This window comes from Pecten maximus, chromosome 13 (genome assembly GCF_902652985.1).
Source record: "Pecten maximus chromosome 13, xPecMax1.1, whole genome shotgun sequence".
In the NCBI taxonomy this organism is placed as follows: Eukaryota; Metazoa; Mollusca; class Bivalvia; order Pectinida; family Pectinidae; genus Pecten; species Pecten maximus.
The window spans coordinates 17,939,751-17,961,733 of NC_047027.1; the positions used below are offsets into that span (position 1 = coordinate 17,939,751).

At 34.1% G+C, this 21,983-nt stretch overlaps 1 protein-coding gene across 1 annotated transcript in view; it reads right to left on the reverse strand.

Moving 5' to 3' along the window:
• The window catches only part of LOC117340881 (fibrocystin-L-like), a 94,989-nt gene that overhangs the window by 21,299 nt on the left and 51,707 nt on the right, over nucleotides 1-21,983 (reverse strand). The window contains exons 33-41 of the mRNA XM_033902659.1: nucleotides 20,397-21,208; nucleotides 15,742-16,039; nucleotides 12,588-12,777; nucleotides 11,188-11,445; nucleotides 9,920-10,183; nucleotides 8,074-8,346; nucleotides 6,467-6,637; nucleotides 5,223-5,459; nucleotides 1,244-1,607 (exon numbers count right to left, since the gene is read on the reverse strand). Of these exons, the coding sequence (XP_033758550.1) occupies nucleotides 1,244-1,607; nucleotides 5,223-5,459; nucleotides 6,467-6,637; nucleotides 8,074-8,346; nucleotides 9,920-10,183; nucleotides 11,188-11,445; nucleotides 12,588-12,777; nucleotides 15,742-16,039; nucleotides 20,397-21,208 (2,867 nt within the window). The remainder of the gene's footprint in view (nucleotides 1-1,243; nucleotides 1,608-5,222; nucleotides 5,460-6,466; nucleotides 6,638-8,073; nucleotides 8,347-9,919; nucleotides 10,184-11,187; nucleotides 11,446-12,587; nucleotides 12,778-15,741; nucleotides 16,040-20,396; nucleotides 21,209-21,983) is intronic.

The following is a 21,983-nucleotide window of genomic DNA, read 5'->3' on the forward strand; positions in this document are numbered from 1 at the left end:
AGTGAAAAAATCTGCCATGGCTCTAGCTCCCGGGCAAAAATTAGGAAGCATCCTCTTTCAGCTGCATGTGGTGACCAGATTTAATACCATTTACAATTAAGCCAATCTATCCTTTTACATTAATGATATATTTCCTCAACAATCAAGGTTACATGTTATAGACACATATGGGAAAGGGTTGCCCCTGATCAGGACCATCATAGAACCATTCCTTTAGTTTCTTCTATATCCCAAAGGTGAAAATTGAAGTTTAAATTGTGATACATTCACATCATATTATATTTACAATCTTTGAAGTATCTTTAGCTTAACAAGGGCCATGATTCATTTCAAGAGCATTACTTAGGTAAAAAAAAATACAGCATTATCATCAACATACCATGTATCATTAAAATAATACTGATCATTTAAATACTATTTTTATTTATCATTAATGAATTATTTATCATTTATGCTATTTATCATTAATGTACTATTTATCATTAATATACTATTTATCATTAATATACTATTTATCATTAATGTACTATTTATCATTTAAGCTATTTATATATATATCATTAATGTACTATTTATCATTAATGTAATAGTTATCATTAATTTGCTATTTATCTTAAATATACTATCTTCATTAATATCCTATTCATCATTAACATAATATTTATCATTCAAATATTATCTACCATAAATATACTTTTCATCATCAACATAATATATATCATTTACATACTTTCTTCATTAACATACAATTGACCATAAATATACTATCTATCATTAATGTTACACTTTTTTTCAAATAACCTGTCTGTTATCCAGTGAAAGTGCCTAAGTAATATTTCACTTGTGTAATATACTTAAATACAATTTAACATTAATCATGTCAAAGTTTAAGTTAAAGTATCACAAATTTGTTTTCATTTCATATATACCAGCTATTTTATAATACTGCATGATCTTGATGTTTCTTTCTCATTAATAAGGTTTGATCACAAAACTAAAAACTTCTGAGATTTAAAGTTCAATAAAATATCAAATGAAATGAAAATTTGTCTGAGATCCTTGTAGGTGTATCTCATGTATATATGCATATTGAGTTATTTGTGACCATTTGAAAATCCCCAAAAAATAAAACTACCAAAAAATTGCATCCTCTATTTCATAGATGTTCAAAATGGGATTATGTATAATGTAATATCAAAAGAACAGCTAGAAAGTGGAAACTTCTCTGTAAAAAAATACTTACGTGATGAAGTAGATCCCATACAATGCATTTTTAAACAAGGTGAAATCTGAAATCTGGACTGGTGCTGTTGGCCAGGAGTCAACGGTGCCCATGAAAACCACAATCCCAAATAAGGAAGAGTGACATCCGTTGTCTGACCAATATGGGACTGATTTCACCTGAGGTTCAGGAAGTCCAGTCCAGCAAGCTCTTTCTGATCCTGAAATGGCATTCCCAGAAAACTCTGCATCTGCACCAGAAAGATGTACAGCAGCATCTATTAGGGAGTTAGAAGCTTCGTATCGGCCATTGTAGCTTCCAGGGAATTTAAATCCTAATACCATATTGCCAATGACTTTTGTATGAGTTGCTGTGGATAGAATGCCTGAAAGATAAACAAATTCAGAAATATAGCACAAATGATGAAGGAAGACAATTTTGATGTCTATAGGCCTAGGATCAAAGATACCTATACCCCTGGTAATCCCCCTAGCCAGTTAAACATAAACCTGATACCATAACATGATCTTAGGGACATCTGAGTAATGCATACCATACAGAAATGCAAGTTGTCAATACAATAATTACTCTATATCAACAGCTAGTCCCAGGCAAGGTGATTGGTTCCTAAAAACAAGAGCTGTTGGAGAACAGCGTAGCTCGTCTCGCAAATGTTTGTCAATAAATAATTAAAATATATTAATTGGAATGGTTTCGCAAATTGCATTAATAATATTTATATTGTTTACTTGATCAGATTATGCTTTGTGAATTCATGCAAATTTCAAAACCATACCAATTTATATATATATAAATTATTTATTGACAAACATTCGGGAGACAAGCTATGCTGTTGTAGATTAAATGAATATATTAAATACGAATGTAATTGCTTTTGGACATATTTCTTCAATTTTTTGACAAAATATTATCCTAATGAGAGTTGCTTCCCTTGAAAAATGTGGACCGGTATAAATTGTCTATTGTGAGCATTTTCACATTGTTTTATTTTCAGTTTCACCCCAAGAAGGGGTTGTGTAACTCCATAGGGACTCTTTTACCAAATATCAGCACCCTAGTACAATCGTAAAGTGATGTGTTAAATGGCTTTCAACATTTGCACAAATTTTTTTTTTTAAATGTGTTTTTTCCCCAAAAAAATATTTCAGTTTAACTCTGGCAAGGGATAGTTTAACCCCCACAGGGAACCTAATACCATGTATTACTATGCCTTTCAACACTCACAATATAAACTTAACACAAAGTCCAAAGATTTAAAAACAAAAACAAAAAAACACAGATTTAAGAAGAAAAAATCCAATTTTTTTTTTAAAGTTTTACTCCAGGAAGGGATTGTCTTACTCCATAGGGACTCTATTGCCAAATATCAGCACCCTAGTACAATTATAAAGTGATGTATTAATACCTTTCAACACTTGCACCAAAAACTTAACGCAAAAATTTTCTAAGTCCAAAAATTTTCAACAATCTGTTGTTTTTACCAAAAAATCTTTTAGTTTAACTCCGGCAGGGGATAATTTGACCCCCACAGGGACCATATTACCATAAATTACTATGCCTTTCAACACTTGCACCAAAAATTTAACATTTGGAAAACCAACGCCATTAATGCCGACGCGACGACATAAGCTCTCACTCTTCTTCGAAGAGACGAGCTAAACATTGTCCCCCAAAACATTGTATGTGTCATGAACCATGTCAAGTATCTTGAGTCAGTTTGATTCCGTCAGATGATATAGAGTCATGATCACTTGGAAGCTGAACGAAAGGGATTTTTGAAAATCAAACTATCCATTCATTACACTTAATTATATCTGTATTTACACAACCAAAATTTTGTAGTTTTGAAATAGTTCAGTTAACTTGACCCATTTTGGCCCCACCTATCAGCCCAGGGGGTCAGTCAGGGCCAAAATGAACATACCATCAAACAGTCATCCCAACCTGCTAGTTTGAACCAATAAGTTAGAATGAATTCCCATAGAAATTTTAAAAATGATAGTCAAAATGTGATTTCCTTATAAAAACTATATACCCAGGGGTAAATGCGAGACCCCAGGGCCATTTGGACCATAAAACCCTCCATCTATAGAGTATTTTATTCTACCTTATTTATACCCAGGGGTAAATGCGAGACCCCAGGGGCATTTAGACGATAAAACCCTCCATCTATAGAGTATTTTATTCTACCTTATTTATACTCAGGGGTAAATGCGAGACCCAAGGGGCATTTAGACCATAAAACCCTCCATCTATAGAGTATTTTATTCTACCTTATTTATACCCAGGGGTAAATGCGAGACCCAAGGGGCATTTAGACCATAAAACCCTCCATCTATAGAGTATTTTATTCTACCTTATTTATACCCAGGTGTAAATGCGGGACCCCAGGGGCATTTAGACCATAAAACCCTCCATCTATAGAGTATTTTATTCTACCTTATTTATACTCAGGGGTAAATGCGAGACCCCAGGGGCATTTAGACCATAAAACCCTCCATCTTATAGAGAGTATTTTATTCTACCTTATTTATACCCAGGGGTAAATGCGAGACCCAAGGGGCATTTAGACCATAAAACCCTCCATCTATAGAGTATTTTATTCTACCTTATTTATACCCAGGGGTAAATGCGAGACCCCAGGGGCATTTAGACCATAAAACCCTCCATCTATAGAGTATTTTATTCTACCTTATTTATACCCAGGGGTAAATGTGAGACCCCAGGGGCATTTAGACCATAAAACCCTCCATCTATAGAGAGTATTTTATTCTACCTTATTTATACCCAGGGGTAAATGTGAGACCCCAGGGGCATTTAGACCATAAAACCCTCCATCTATAGAGTATTTTATTCTACCTTATTTATACCCAGGGGTAAATGCGGGACCCCAGGGGCATTTAGACCATAAAACCCTCCATCTATAGAGTATTTTATTCTACCTTATTTATACCCAGGTGTAAATGCGAGACCCCAGGGGCATTTAGACCATAAAACCCTCCATCTATAGGAGTATTTTATTCTACCTTATTTATACCCAGGTGTAAATGCGAGACCCCAGGGGCATTTAGACCATAAAACCCTCCATCTATAGAGTATTTTATTCTACCTTATTTGGATCATTACAGCAGGATTTTTGAAATTTCATTCAATTCGACCCCTCTTGGCCCTGCCCTTCAGTCCCCTGGGTGATTGAAACAATATAATTCACAATTTTGGTTGACCTGAGGCAAAGTAAAGTTTCTGCAAAATTTCATTGAAATTGCTTCAGGGTTTTCTGAGAAGTCGAAAATGTCAATTGTTTACGGACAGGCAGCGCAGGATGCATGCCGATGGACAAAAGGTGATTAGAGGGACAGTGCCCACCATTGAATGATATTTGTTTATTTGGTTCTCTGAAGTTTTCTCATCTCTCTTATTAATCATTTGATTATTCTTTAGTCATCTGTTCTGTATTCCCGATCACTGTCAAAATTGAACTGGCAATGTAAGGACGAAGGGGAATGCATATTTTACATTTCAAAAATATCATGACAGTACTTCTCAAGAAATAAAGATAACAAATGTCAGCTATCCAAATCCAAGATGGCTGCCTGTTACATATAGTCTTTTGTCCTCCTGATCAGTTAATATAGAATTGTTACAACTAGGGACCAAGGAAAACTGACCTGTAAAGTTTGAGAAATTATCCTGTCATTAAATTTCAAGAAAAAGCTAAAATAAGCTTCAACTGTCCAAACCCATAATGGCTACCTGATAGCTAAAATACTCCCAGTCTGTGTCAGGCTCATAATAGAACAGGGACATCTCGGAGGGACCGGGGAACCTACATAATCAGGTACCTATCAAGTTTGAGATTATTTATGGACAGACGGCAGACCAAGGGCTTTAGCTGGATTTGTAATTGGCCATTATGTGTTGGTAATGGTGGGCTAAATAGGTACAAGTACTTAATCAAAGTCAATAGTATAAGGCTTACCTGGTCCAACACTTCCAGATACTACATTCCTCTCGAAAGGCATGTTATCCACATCTATTGCCACAAAGGAGGAACTGTAACTCTCTTTAAAACTGCTTCCAACCACATAACTAGGTTTTTCTTCACTTGCAGCATCCAAAAGGCCTTTACATACAAGCCCTTGGCGTCCGTCGTATGGGCTTGTGTATCCAAATTGGCCCATGCGTTCAAATTGTACATAAGATATCAACGCTGATCCTGTAAAAAAAAAGGTGAATATTACATAAGTTGAGAATCAAAATTATCTTGCCAGCTGAAGCTAGGATAAGTTTCCCTTATTTTGATCAGAGTTCTATTTTCTTCAGTAAAATTTCATCAAAGGCAATGCCTTGTTTAAGCACTACCTGCTCCAACTCACCGAGAAAATCTTAACTGTTAAGTGTGATTTTTCCTTCATCATACAATTAAGAGATAAACAGTGAAGGCTTCAGCATCGTGAACAATTAGTTTGAATGGGAAAATGATTTTAAGGTGTACGGTAATGATTTTTGAAATCCAGTTGGCAACATAATCTGTCCTATCAACGAGATATTGTTTAATCGTTTTCTGTTTGTCTTTCAATGTATAGCATTTTTTTTTTATTACCATGGCCATTTAGATAAGTTTGGGAAATTTTGCATACATGTATTTGAAATCAAGTGCTGAATACTATGGAGAGGTAACCGAATGCTCGTATAAGATTCTTTAACAGTGGTTGATTAACGACATCATTGACCAGTTTTCATTGGCTTATATTTGAACTCAAAGGTCACGTTGAGATGACCTCCTAAAAACTTAGATCCTGTATTGCAATGTATTGTAGAGAATCGTAGAAGAGTGGAAATTACAAATCTAATTTTAATTATATTTTTTACATCCACTGATTAATCTGCACTGGTTGACCTGCACTTGTCAGGGGGTTGGGGTTGAGGGGGGAGGGGGGAGATCCTTAAGTTGCCAAACATAATATTAGATACATCCGAGGAAAACAGGACCAGAGAAAAATAAACGATCATCCCTTGGGAGCGAGACAGGGGATCGCAATCCTCGAGGTAAGATACTTATTGGCTGTGAAACACTCTGCAAGCCTCGTGTTTACAATTAGCAACTTGAGAATGTCACCCCTGTCTCATCCCCAATGGGGTGAAATATACTACTATAGTTAAGTACATCACACGTCAGTGCAGAATTCCATGACTTTTGTTATTCTCAGCACTCCTACTAACCAACAATATATTCGCCATCCGCATCCACTCCACCAACATGTATACGTCCTCCAAACTCTTCTCTCTGCTGGTTATCATAAAACTCTCCTTCGACCTTGATATTCCGTGTTATCAGACCCACTTCAGCAGTCATTGTGTACCACTGCCCATTGGAAAATTTCTCGTGTGAATCTAGAAAATAGTTAAATTAGTATTTTTTTTAACCACTTATATTATTTCGCAGATATTTACTCCTGCCTTATAATTTCACGTATCATATTTTTGTAACTTCGTCAATGGCTGTCAAAAAATCAAAAATAAGTTTCTGTATGGAATTAAGATATTCACAATGTTTTTTTTAAAAAGTAGTAAAGTTACAGCGACCTTTGAACTTGACTGATGAACATCAAAATCTAGCAGCTGTAGTTAGTGATAAAATCATTTTAATGTGTGAATATAAACTACACTGTACATCTGTCTTAGTGCCCTTTATGAGATATCAGCTTCTATACAAGCCTATCACAGACGGAGAAATGCACAATCATACACAGTCACCTCGACAAATATACATGTATATCATATAATATATCTTATTATTCTATGAGATATCTTATATATTTTATAAGATATCTCATAAAGAAAAGTTTATAAGATATCTTATTTAAAATTTATGAGATACAGTATTTCATTTGAAGTTTATGAGATAGCTAATTTAAAGTTTATGAGATATCTAATTTAAAGTTAATGAGATATCTTATAAAGTATATAAGAGATCTTATTTAAAGTTTATGAGATATCTTATTTAAAGTTTATGAGATATCTTATAAAGAAAAGTTTACAAGATATCTTATAAAAGATATTTCATAGAATATATAAGATAACTTATAAAGATAGAGACTCTCGTGAGAACAGCAAAACCTTAAAGTTCAAGAATGACTGCATGGTCACTCTGTAAGGTAACTTCCGTTTTGTTGGAAGGCACATGGAACATTCACAATCTACCCTCTGTCGCGACCACGATCAGCTAGGAACGGAGTAGATGTCATGGTCGGGACATGAATATATGGCAATTAGAAAATAAATCTGTTTCAAAGAATTATATGTAGTTTCAGCTTCATACATTATCTCAAATTCAAATCTTGTACTTTATAACTTGGCTATAGGAGATGAACGGACATTAAGAGTGATGAGACAGGCTTGTTTGGCTTGAACTCTGAATACTGGCTTGTTGTTCAAGCTGGTTTGAACTCTGAATACTGGCTTGTTGTTCATGCTGGCTCGAACTCTGAATACTGGCTTGTTGTTCATGCTGGCTCGAACTCTGAATACTGGCTTGTTGTTCATGTTACTGCCCCATATAATTCATATATAACATATTGGATTACATTCTAAGGTTCATAGAATGCAAGTATGCTTTAGAGACTAGCTTTCACTCTTAGTTGTGCAGGAGTCCCGAGTGGAAGGGACGAGGGAAGATCATCGTGGGGTTGATCATTATTTGTTGTTGTTGCCACACTTCATTAACCACAGTTGTTGACAGGACTTTAGACCAAAAATAAGCCAATCGCAGCGACAAAATGAAACAACACTTACATTAGATGTTTTTAGATAATTTACAGCATACTTACAAGTATGGGGAAACTTAAATGCATCCTGCATAGTCAGAACTGTATAATCTGGTTCTCCATTCTGATCATTATACGTCTGGGTCGCAGATATCACCCCATATTCTGATTCATCAGGGTTGTAACCAGTTGCTGAAACAACAACCTCATCCCCTACTTTCCAGTCGACAGCAGTGTTTAGTCTGAGTGTGTTAGAACCAACATCTGCCGATGCAGCAAGTCTGGTCCAGGTATGTGTCATCGGAAGTCCGTTCAACATGAGTGTTCCAAACACAGCTGTACAAGAGAAATAAAATATGACACATGCATTGGGCTGGTACAATATACCTACAGTATGTTTGTCTATGTTACATCTGAAACAGTATATACATTATGTAATATTATCGGATAGATCATGGAAACTAGCATTACTTTTAATTTACATGGACCCCTTACCGGAATCTGTAATTCCAAGAGTAACAGCATAAAGCAATTACATACCTTATGTACTGCAAAGGTAATCTTCCCTCAGCATTTTTGTGCTGGAAGCATATTCCACTGAACTATGATCCCACCAATTGTAGTTTATCTACATTGGTTTCTATGGCAATCCTTGCTATATGTATATGGATGCAGACCTTTGGACTTTGACCACAATAGATCTAAGGTAATTCCTTATATAAAGTGTCCATAGGAAAGCAATTTAAATCTAGGAAAATTCCCTAACTATGATTGCCCCTGAAAGAGGCTTACCCGCAGATGGACCGGTAAATGGCACATCTCCGATCACTAAATAAACTTCAGTACACGTTTCTATGTGACAAAATTAGAGGCTTTCCGACTTTATTTCTTGAAAACAATTACAGAATATGTATTTAAAAGACGTTTTAAAACTCAGCCCGAGAGGGAAATGTATGGAATATAATGGCAAATCTTCTTTGTAAATCGCCGCTGCCTTTTAAGTTATCACTGTGCGGCACTGTGCACGTGCTTGTTTCTTTGATGTGTCAATCAAATTAGACTCCACTTTATAGCGGGGTCAACTTATTGCGGGTTGCGATTAAATAAATAATATTTAAAAAATGAGGTTTTAATATCACTTTCCAGCGTTTTATAAGGAAAATAAAATGAAAAACTCAACAATTCCAACAATCTGTCATGTGTAAAAAATCTTTTTCTATTAGCCAATTTTTCTGATCTCTCTGCGGGCAAGCCTCTTTAAATCCTATAATCTTTTCTTAATTATGAAAAAAAAAAAAAAATATTAACCAAAAGGGAATTCCTTAACTTAAGGTTAATTGAAGCCTTTGCAGGTCTATATACAACTAAAACATCATCAACATTTTATCTGTTGATTACTCTTGTATAGAAATATAATGTACATGTCAACATAACGTTTGGCATATTAGGGGCTACTCAATCTATTTAATTAAACCTATACTTTTAATACAGCTTAGTAAAACTAGCCAGACTCCAAATTTTAAGACAAATACCCAGAGAAGAGGATTGACTCTGCCGAACGTCAGAGAAGCAATCATTTCATGTGAAGATTCTGGAATATGCAGAGTTTATTTACTATAAATAAAGAAGGGAATTTTAAGGACCAATGTATTTGGCCAGTTTTGGCAAATATCCGGATTGGACAGAGTCTGATTGGACAGAGTGTACTGTACTAAAGCCAGGATTGAAGTGTTGATATCTTTTTTAGGATTAAACGTAGACAGTAAATGGAATTTATTGCAGTAAAGCAGTACAATAATGGCAGGCATGCCTGTTGATGAAAAGAAATTTAATCAAAGTGGCTAGTAGTCTATTGAACAACAGTCTTGAAGATGTAACTTATGCTTACCCTACAGGTAAAGATACATACCGATAACCTTTGATCCGATAGTAGCTGTTCTGTGATTCAAACGGGGTACAAACTCGGGTGTGGAGTGGTTTCCTCTAAGGCTTATGACAACAGATCCATCAAAAGGATTGTCCATATCACATCCGACAAGCAGCTGCCCTTTGAATATGTAAATGTAGGTCGCTGTGATCCTAATCCCCATGGCTCCTTGCGGAACTTGTAAGGTACCATATATAATTAATTCATTAAATTCCGGGGGGCTTTCATCCAACTCCATCCAAACACCTAGGAAATAAAAAAAAAAAAAAAAATTCTTTGAAATGGAAAAATTAGAACAGATTGTATTAAGATATTTCCACTTTATTTGATTCATATATAAAATTCTTTTATACAATATAAATGTACATGATAATTAAATTGCCTAAATATTTAATACAGTGGACCTTCGTTAACTCAAAATCAACGAGACCACGAGAAAACTTAGTGTTATCCGAGTGTTCAAATTAAACGAGTTGTTATTTTCGGTGCAAAGTTTTGTCAAAATTTGTCAACATTATATAAACATTATAACTCTGCTCTGTCGCTCATCAGTTAAGGGTTAAGACTGGTCAATATATGTAAATGTATATGTAATATTTCGTTCTGTCAGTTGTAGTTTGGCGAAGTTTTGCTGATATACAGTCTCGATGAAGTTTCTTTCCTTAGTCACTTCAATAACAATCTGATGTACATGACATGTTTGCAAAAGGAATAACGATAAAATGGAATTCAACCAAATAAGAATTTATTAATGTTATACAGAAGGGTGATAGGTGTATACTTTTAGACTTATCCCCAAAACTTTAAGGTGGGTTTTGGTGCAAAAAAAAGTTAAATCCAGTGCACAAAATGGTAAAATGCGAAAAATTACATTTTTTTTTTCTGCACGATTTTGCCATAACATCACTCCTAGACCTCTAATGAATGTATAAACAAATTTAGAAGGGCATGAGGTGTAGTTTTGGACTTACAAACTTTCCAAAAACTTTAAAGTTTTGGGGTGGGAAGCCGACGTCGACGTTGATGCCCGGTGACAGCATTAGCTTTCGGTTACTCATAACCGGTGAGTTAAAAATGGTTATGCAATGAAACGTTTGTGTGGTATTTATCTTTGCATTATATCTTCAGACCACCAATATAGTGAATTTATATCCCACAAAGATATTATATTCATGCATTAGCTCTACAGTAAATATTGATGATAATTTGCGAAAAGTATTGAGATATGTTTTCCTGTCAAGCATGCATACCTGATGGAATAATGACATTGTCGCCATTGCGTGGAGATTTACATTCCGAATCTTCCCATCTTGGGCAGTTTTCCTGCGATACAGTCGACCAATCATACGTTGACCACTTCACCGCGTTTGTTGAAGAACACACACGGGGAATGCTGTTAGGGTCTTTATAGACACAGCCTTCGAGTTCACACTTAAATGCGTTGATGCTGACAATGACTTCTGTGCCCTTTGTTTGTACAGGTCTACTGTAGTTCTTTGCACCACTCACTATAACCCCAGCAAAGAAATCAATATTACTTTAGTCTTGTTTTAAATCTTTCGAGCGATTTTTACAGAGAACAAGATCAGAGACATTTAACATATATCAACTAAACAAGAGGTTCATGGGCCTTAACATCACCCGAGACTTAAACATATAAGCATCTTCTATGTACTTACAATGCATTTCTAAACATAATCATTTCCATTAAAATGTGACTTCCCTGCATAAAATATAGTAAAGTTTAGCACCTCTTCAGGAGCGAAACACTAAACCTATGGCCTATGAAATTGACAATGTTGATAAATCACCTGAAGACCTTTACTTCCATGAAAAGTATTTGACCTAAAACATGGGATTATAACATCAAGGAAATGATCTAAGATATGCTAGCAATCTGACAGTCACATTCAAATGCTATACCTATGTTTTCTCTTTACTTTGTTCTTTAACGAGCGCCTGTCAAGAAGCCTGAGAGGGCAGAAAGGCCTTGCGGCAAAGTCGTTTTTTTTTGTTATTTTTTATACATTCACCTTCGCAAGGACATATTTCAATTTCTTATATATATACATATATATATTACCTTACATTGCACAAATATCGCCATTAATTCTTTAATAAAACATTTCGGATTGTGTACATTTAGAGTGATTCTGGTGTATAACTTTATGTTATCTCTTGTTCACCATACACAAGGTAAGTCTACCAAGCAAGTTTCATTAACATCCAATCATTCTTTCAAAGGATATATTGTGTGGAAAGCGAATCCCGACAGACAGATCGACTGAGAACCCATTTGTGTATCCCCCGCCAACTTTGTTAGGCGGGGATAAAAAAGTTACCCATTCAACTTACCCGACATTCCTTGGTTCGGTTTTTTTATATGCTAAATATACTGAAAATAACTTAGTTATGAGCCTAATATAATCATGAAGTTACAATTTATATAACATGTTATATCAATTATGCAACAAAATTTCAGGTGAAATGAATTTATATTAAATTTTGATGAATATTAACAAAATATCACAATGGTTTCATCATAATTAGTTTAAGCCAAAATGATTTTGTCCCCCGTAGAAATCATGTATTCTGACAAAATGATCAATTGACAATTTTCATATCTATATAATAGGAAAAAATATCTTACCAAGATAACAAAATTCCTTTTCGATTTCATCAAAATGCCAATCACCATCAAACTGCTTATTGCCAACCTTAGAGCCATCTAATTTGTCCACAGTCGCCGGCCAGGTGTCTTCCATCCCCATACCAGCATAGTAGAAGAACATATCTGGTTTACTGGTAAGACGGTGACAAATGATCACGTATGTGTTATTCTGAAGATATAAAACCATAGAATTCTTGTTGTAAGACCGATACTTTCTCTACTTTTCTATATAAAACTATAGAATTTTTGTTGTAAGACCGATATTTTCTCTACTTTTCTATATAAAACCATAGAATTTTTGTTGTAAGACCAATACTTTCTCTACTTTTCTATATAAAACCATTGAATTCTTGTTGTAAGACCGATATTTTCTCTACTTTTCTATATAAAACCATTGAATTCTTGTTGTAAGACCGATATTTTCTCTACTTTTCTATATAAAACCATATAATTTTTGTTGTAAGACCGATATTTTCTCTACTTTTCTATATAAAACCATTAATTTTTTGTTGTAAGACCGATATTTTCTCTACTTTTCTATATAAAACCATTGAATTCTTGTTGTAAGACCGATATTTTCTCTACTTTTCTATATAAAACCATTGAATTCTTGTTGTAAGACCAATACTTTCTCTACTTTTCTATATATATAAAACCATTAATTTTTTGTTGTAAGACTGATATTTTCTCTTCTTTCCTGTTAAAACCATTAATTTTTTGTTGTAAGACCGATATTTTCTCTACTTTTCTATATAAAACCATTGAATTCTTGTTGTAAGACCGATATTTTCTCTACTTTTCTATATAAAACCATTGAATTCTTGTTGTAAGACCAATACTTTCTCTACTTTTCTATATATATAAAACCATTAATTTTTTGTTGTAAGACTGATATTTTCTCTTCTTTCCTGTTAAAACCATTAATTTTTTGTTGTATTTTTTTGTTGTAAGATGGATATTTTTTCTCTACTTTTCTAATTTTTTCTCTTTTCCTCTTTATCATTTCAAAGTGAGTTAAACCTTGATTATATAATCTGAGAATTAGCTAGAACTTTATAGGAAATGATACTAGAACACATACATGAATTACTACATAGCTATGGTAGCCAGCTGTTTTTTCTGTACCTCAATAATAGAGACATACGAGGACATTGAGGGAAACCTACACATCATGTTTCAGAAATATTCTTCCAATACCACTCAAATAGTAGCGATAACAAAACTACAACTGTCAAAATTCAATATGGCTATGTGTTGGCCATTTTGTTTTCTGGATCAGATTTCAAATTAAACAGCCAACACTAAGGAACATGCATTCACATGAAATTTTGAAAATATTATTTCAGTACTTCTTGTGAAATAGAAAATCGATAACTTCTTCAAAGGTGTCTGCCATTTTGTTTCCTTGATAAAACTCAAAAGTGAATTGGCACAACTAACTGATCAGGCACCAAGGGGAATTTATGTACAGAGTGATTCCTTTCAAAAAATTGAAAAAAATAAAAAAAAAAAACCAAGTTTAGTAAAACCCCACTTAGTTGATAATAAAGTTTGAAATCATCGCTGATTTTGTCGTATTTAGTGTCATTTCTCCAGTAGATCAATTATCACAATCATATACCCAATCCTATGACAGCTAATGAGAATCATTCTGTAATGTGAAAAAGTTGCAGTTCCGTACTATAACAAAGAAGTCATTGACCAGTTTTCAGGTGAATACCATTATTGATCAGCTCCAGAAAGTGATATTTCCTGAGGCTGAAGAGGGAGCCGTACCAATATATCCTTCATTATTATCAAGAAGCTATCGGCCCTTATTGCCAAGGTTAATGTTTGATATTTGGATTTAAAATGAAATTGCTGGATGGCGCCGGACAAAGACAATAGAAACAGGCACTGGAGACTTTGTTTGAGAGACCTAACAAGCAATAATTCAATAATGATTTACTTCACACTTGGTCAATAATTTCATTTAGATTAATAAATCCATTAAAAAAAGGCCATCATTGTATAATTATCACGAATTCATTTGCCATATAACATTCTGCCTAAATTGTGTGTACTTGTACCTACATTATAAGTTTTTTATATGCTCATGCGTTCTCTGTACAGTATATACTTTAACATAACATTATGGTTGACCTATGATCACCACTTTTAGGTGAAATGATTATGTCTCTTATTTAAATGAATGTTAACATAATTTTAACACAATGGTTGACACTTTCAATTCAAAATGATTTTGTATTCAACTTTAAGAAATGTTAAGATTTTCAAATACTTAATTTTTCTTTGTTTTCATGGTAAATACTCAAATGTGATTATTTGAAATATTATTTTCATGCTTCATCTATGAAAGAAATTCCGAGAATGGCAGGAAAAATGTGACATCACAATACGACAATTGACGTTGCGTATTGATTTGAGAAAAAGAATCCCATTTAAAACCAGTAAAATTGTATATAAGACATGTTTTAAATAAGAAAATCATTTTCAAAAAAATAATTATAAGCGTTGATGTCAATTATTTTTTAGTTTCATTGGGATTATGTCTCTTATTTAAATGAATGTTAACCTAATTTTAACATAATTGTTTACAATATCTATTCAAATGATTTTGTATTCAACTTAAATAATATTAACATTTTCAATTCATAATAAATTATGTTTTTGTATAAATGTTTATGTAATTTTCACACACTTGTTGACAATTTTAGTTAAAATATTTTTGTCTATAATTTTGATCAAAGTTAACAAAACTGAAACACAATTTTGACACTTTCAGTTCAAATGATTTTGTTTTCAATTTAAATGAATGTTAACATAATTGTAATCACATACTAGCCAACGATTTCAATATGAATTTCTACATGATTTTGATAGAATGGTTGACAGATGCAGCTTTACTAATTAGGTCTTAATGATTTTAACACATCCGACTCCTGTGGCCTGGAAATTTAAGTTGAACATCTGAGTAATATGTAATTATTTTTTGTTACCGAGAACACACTTGGCTTGTATTAATGCAAATTTGTGATATATCTTTTACATATGTGTCCTAAAATATTTCTATTTGACAAAAAAAACAGATTAGGATTGATTTCATCAATATATCAAGCCTACAACCACTTACCTTTATGGATAAAAAGCTGCCATCATAGCTTATGTTGGTTATTTGTGGTAAATTTTCAAAATCGAGAAAATACGATGTGTTCACCGGAAACATCCACATCCAGCCTTTTGGATGATTCAGTCTCTTGAATTCATAAGGCACTGATGCATTGCCGTTTTGATTCACAGCAATTGCGTTCGTCCCAAAAGTGCTGTCCGGGATTACGTTGTTAAATGACATGCCTCCAAATTCCGTCGACGCAGGACATATTGCAGCATCCACCTCACCATGGTTGTATCCATCTGGAGCGCGAGAACAGCTGAAAAATATGTATTTACAATATATACTGAAGACATGATAGAGGCCCACATCAGTTTACCTACCCTATTCTCCCCCTCGGCCTCCCCTATAGTAAAACTTTTTTTAGCATTCAGAGTTTGGGGTTCCTCTATTTGTTAACCACTATGTAGCTTACTGATTCCTCAAAACTGAGGAATAAGATCTATTAGTTGACATGGACCTATTAGTTGACATGGACTTATTAGTTGGCATGGACTTATTAGTTGACATGGACTTATTTATTGGCATGGACTTATTAGTTGGTATGGACTTATTTGTTGGCATGGACTTATTAGTTGACATGGACTTATTAGTTGGCATGGACTTATTAGTTGACATGGACTTATTAGTTGGTATGGACTAAATATTAGTTGACATGGACTTATTAGTTGGCATGGACTTATTAGTTGACTTATTAGTTGGTATGGACTTATTAGTTGGCATGGACTTATTAGTTGACATGGACTTAATTATTAGTTGACATGGACTTATTAGTTGGTATGGACTTATTAGTTGGTATGGACTTATTAGTTGGCATGGACTTATTAGTTGACATGGACTTGGCATGGACTTATTAGTTGGTATGGACTTATTAGTTGGTATGGACTTATTAGTTGACATGGACTTATTAGTTGGTATGGACTTATTAGTTGGAATGGACTTATTAGTTGACATGGACTTATTAGTTGACATGGACTTATTAGTTGGTATGGACTTATTAGTTGACATGGACTTATTAGTTGGCTTGACTTGATTATTTGTGACTTGGACTTATTTGTTATCTAGGGATAAATTACATGTGGCTGGGACTAATTGCTGACTGCATGGACTTCTTTGTTGGCATGGACTTCTTTGTTGGCATGGACTTATTTGTTGGCATAGACTTCTTTGTTGGCATGGACTTCTTTGTTGGCATGGACTTATTTGTTGGCATGGACGTATTTGTTGGCTGTGACATATTTGTGGCTGGGACTAAAAGTTTTATTGGCAGAGAGTAAATTATTTGTGACTTGTTTCTGGCTGGGACTTAATTGTTGGCAGGGCTGTATTTGTGGATAAATATGGTATGTGACAGTAAAAGTATAACAAGCTTTAACCTCAACATCAGATGAGAGTGCCCTCAGGATTTAACCCCATTAGATCTGAGTATAGACAAATTAAATAACCCCATTAGATCTGAGTATAGACAAATTAAATAACCCCATTAGATCTGAGTATAGACAAATTAAATAACCCCATTAGATCTGAGTATAGACAAATTAAATAACCCCATTAGATCTGAGTATAGACAAATTTTAACCTCATAGATCTGAGTATAGACAAATTTTAACCTCATAGATCTGAGTATAGACAAATTTAACCCCATTAGATCTGAGTATAGACAAATTAAATAACCCCATTAGATCTGAGTATAGACAAATTAAATAACCCCATTAGATCCGAGTATAGACAAATTAAATAACCCCATTAGATCTGAGTATAGACAAATTTAACCCCATTAGATCTGAGTATAGACAAATTAAATAACCCCATTAGATCTGAGTATAGACAAATTAAATAACCCCATTAGAGTATAGACAAATTAAATAACCCCATTAGATCTGAGTATAGACAAATTTAACCCCATTAGATCTGAGTATAGACAAATTAAATAACCCCATTAGATCTGAGTATAGACAAATTAAATAACCCCATTAGAGTATAGACAAATTAAATAACCCCATTAGATCTGAGTATAGACAAATTAAATAACCCCATTAGATCTGAGTATAGACAAATTAAATAACCCCATTAGAGTATAGACAAATTTAACCCCATTAGATCTGAGTATAGACAAATTAAATAACCCCATTAGATCTGAGTATAGACAAATTAAATAACCCCATTAGATCTGAGTATAGACAAATTTAACCCCATTAGATCTGAGTATAGACAAATTTAACCCCATTAGATCTGAGTATAGACAAATTTAACCCCATTAGATCTGAGTATAGACAAATTTAACCCCATTAGATCTGAGTATAGACAAATTAAATAACCCCATTAGATCTGAGTATAGACAAATTAAATAACCCCATTAGATCTGAGTATAGACAAATTAAATAACCCCATTAGATCTGAGTATAGACAAATTAAATAACCCCATTAGATCTGAGTATAGACAAATTAAATAACCCCATTAGATCTGAGTATAGACAAATTAAATAACCCCATTAGATCTGAGTATAGACAAATTAAATAACCCCATTAGAGTATAGACAAATTTAACCCCATTAGATCTGAGTATAGACAAATTAAATAACCCCATTAGATCTGAGTATAGACAAATTAAATAACCCCATTAGATCTGAGTATAGACAAATTTAACCCCATTAGATCTGAGTATAGACAAATTTAACCCCATTAGATCTGAGTATAGACAAATTTAACCCCATTAGATCTGAGTATAGACAAATTTAACCCCATTAGATCTGAGTATAGACAAATTAAATAACCCCATTAGATCTGAGTATAGACAAATTAAATAACCCCATTAGATCTGAGTATAGACAAATTAAATAACCCCATTAGATCTGAGTATAGACAAATTAAATAACCCCATTAGATCTGAGTATAGACAAATTAAATAACCCCATTAGATCTGAGTATAGACAAATTTAACCCTATTAGATCTGAGTATAGACAAATTTAACCCCATTAGATCTGAGTATAGACAAAGTAAATAACCCCATTAGATCTGAGTATAGACAAATTTTAACCTCATAGATCTGACTACAGACAGGTTTTAATCCCATTAAATCTGAGTAAAGTAAGGTTTTAATCCCATTAAATTCAAGTACAGAAAGGTTTTCATCCCATTAGATCTGAGTACAGAAAGGTTTTCACCTCGTTAGATCTTGAGTACAGACAGGTTTTTATCCTATTAGATCTGAATACAGATAGGTTTTAATCCCATTGGATCCATATAGACAAATGTTCAGCCAATCACATCTGAGTATAGACAGATAGACAGGATTTTCACCTCATTAAATCCTAGTTTTCATTCTTTCAGACCATGAAACATATATACAAACAACAGTTCAAATATATCCCTGATGAATAATCATGATGTGTTTTTTCTGTCAATATCAGACGTGTTGTTTTGTTTGTAGTCTAGCATCATACATTTATCAAGAGGTCCATGGTCCCTAACAATAATCTGCCTCTAAAGACCCATCTACTATATTGTAGTAAATACACACTCAATAGCAAGTATACTGTTAACGTTGGCCAAAGCAGCCATCTTGGATTTCAGACTGACTCAAAAATTAACAGCACTTGGTCAAGATTTGAGCTGAATCCCAATGATGGAACTTGAGAAGTTCAAAATAGTAGTTGTTAATGAAAACCATGATAGCACTATCAAGAAAACATTTATGCATTCCTTTGGTGCTGATGATATGATTTTCATAAAATCACGTTGGTTTTGGTTTATTTTCTTTAACGTCCTATTAACAGCTAAGGTCATTTAAGGACGGCCTCCCGTGTGTACGACATGCATACATGTGATGAGTGCATATGTGTGTTTTGGGAGGCTGCGGTATGTTTGTGTTAAATTATCCTTGTGATAGGCCGGAACTTTTGCCGATTTATAGTGCTACCTCACTGAAGCATACTGCCGAAGACACCCAGCAGGACACCCCATCCGGTCACATTATACTGACAACGGGCAAACCAGTCGTCCCACTCCAAATATGCTGAGCGCTAAGCAGGAGTTAGCAACTACCATTTTTAAAGACTCCAGTATGTCTCGGCCAGAGGACAGAAACCAAAGCCTTCCTCATAGGGGCGAACACTCAACTAAAGGCCAAAAGTGAGGCATTGTCAAGGGAGACATAAGGAAGAAGAAAGTTGTTCAGAAAGAAGAGAAAAGATAAGATCCCAAATTTAGTCGCCTATTAGGATCATGCAATGGGGGCAGCAGGTACAATTCTTAAGTAAGCATTTTATACTCATCAACAAACTTTGATGAACAAGCTTGACTCTTCCATAGTTCCAATACAATAAAGCCCTTCAACTTTTCAACTTTTGAAATATGTAGTCTTCCTGTTCTATTCGGTGATTAGAGTTAATTTGGATATACTTTCAACCTGTAGTGTTTATTCTTATAGAATGGAATGGCCAGATTTCATAAAGAAAAAAATTCTCAGCTTTTCTGTAAAAAATATTATACACATTCAAAGCTACACAGGGCAGAATACTTTAATTGTCACCAATACCTATTGAATTTAGGTTGAAACAATTTTTCAGGAAATGATGTTAATCTGAATAATAAGTAAAGTGTTTAAAGTACTTACGTTTGAGGAAGAATACCAGTTGCAGGAACAACCTTGTTTCCAGCCGTGCCAGTCAATGACCCATCTAAGTCATAAAATACTCCTTGATGGTTCCAGTCGAACCAACTTATCCTTGGAGAATTAATGCGGGTTATCTGGCTTAAGTGGTAGTTGTATCCACCACAATTATGTATGCATGTTCCCTGAATTTTGGTAAAGGAGAATACCACACGTGGCGACTGATCATAATTGTAAAAAGCTGTGGACTTGATCTCCAGTACTGATCCATAGCTGAAGACTACCCCGCTGGTAAGGCCATCCGTCGACTCAACTGGTGGAATACCTTCACTCCAGGCAGCTATAGTAGAGTCTCTTACTCGATGCATGCTTCCATCTTGGTGCCCTTTTAGGAATTTCCCCTCAAATCCTGCCAGTTTATTGTTAACCAAAAGAACATTTTCAACATCAAACGATCCCATTATAACAAACTCTATGCCTTTTTCACAATTCCATACTACCATATTATTGAAATGAGCAGGCTCAGGCGCATCATTGGGATCTCCATTTTTATGAGGAAATGAAAACTCAAAAATCCAAAGTCCAAACCAACCCAATGAGTGAGCAGTGTTATTAATATGGGGGCCATACGGTATATTTTCAGGTACTATGTTTTGGTCTGATGATGGTCCTTCTGGATGCTTAAGAAGTCTATACCACCAACCGAAATGTGTTCCACCTGCAACATGGTTGCCCACATAGGTGTTATTAGGATTGGTCGCCCAGAAAGCAGCTGGCGTGACGTCATCATTAAGTAGGCTAGAACTGGCTTTTACCTGTTAACAGAAGTAAATTTTAACTATCCATGAACACAAATATTAAGATGCTGTTACTTGTTTAATTTAAAGGGACAAATAATTTGAAGCTATCATTCATGGACCTTCTTAGGTACATTCTTAAAGGTGCGTGTACATTTACCAGCATATATGTAATACATTTTAATAATCAATGGTTTAAAGTAGTGTTGGGAATCGCTATCAATTTCATAATTGAAAATCACCATTCATTAAACGATCGATGATCAATTGTTGATCGATCATGAACAGGATAGGAAATATCTGCGAAAACATTCACTAAAATAGGGGGAAAATGTTGAGAATATATTTTTAAGCATCTAATTAAGATTTAAAATGTTCAAATGCATTTTTATTTCATTTTACCAGAGATATTGTTCATTTATCAATTGTTGTAGGCAGCTGTAAATCTTGAAAATTTCCATATCAAGTCAAACCATGATCAATCATAGAAATTATGATTGATTAGTCATAGTCAGGCAGAGGTAAAACAACTCATCATCGATTAAATCAATTAATTGAAACAACACATATATTTGTTGGAATTTTTTTTTTTATTTGTTGGGAGTATTTTTGTTGTAACTTAAGTTGATAGTTTAAGGTGGCGGTTTTGTATCCCCACCTTGGACCAAAACTCGATTCATATGGTTGATTTTATGAATATCAACTTGTATTGCAATTTTATTCCAATTGTTGTTTAATAAATAAACGGCCAATTTCAATTCAATCAATGGTTTTAGTTGTTTGTCTTCTTTGG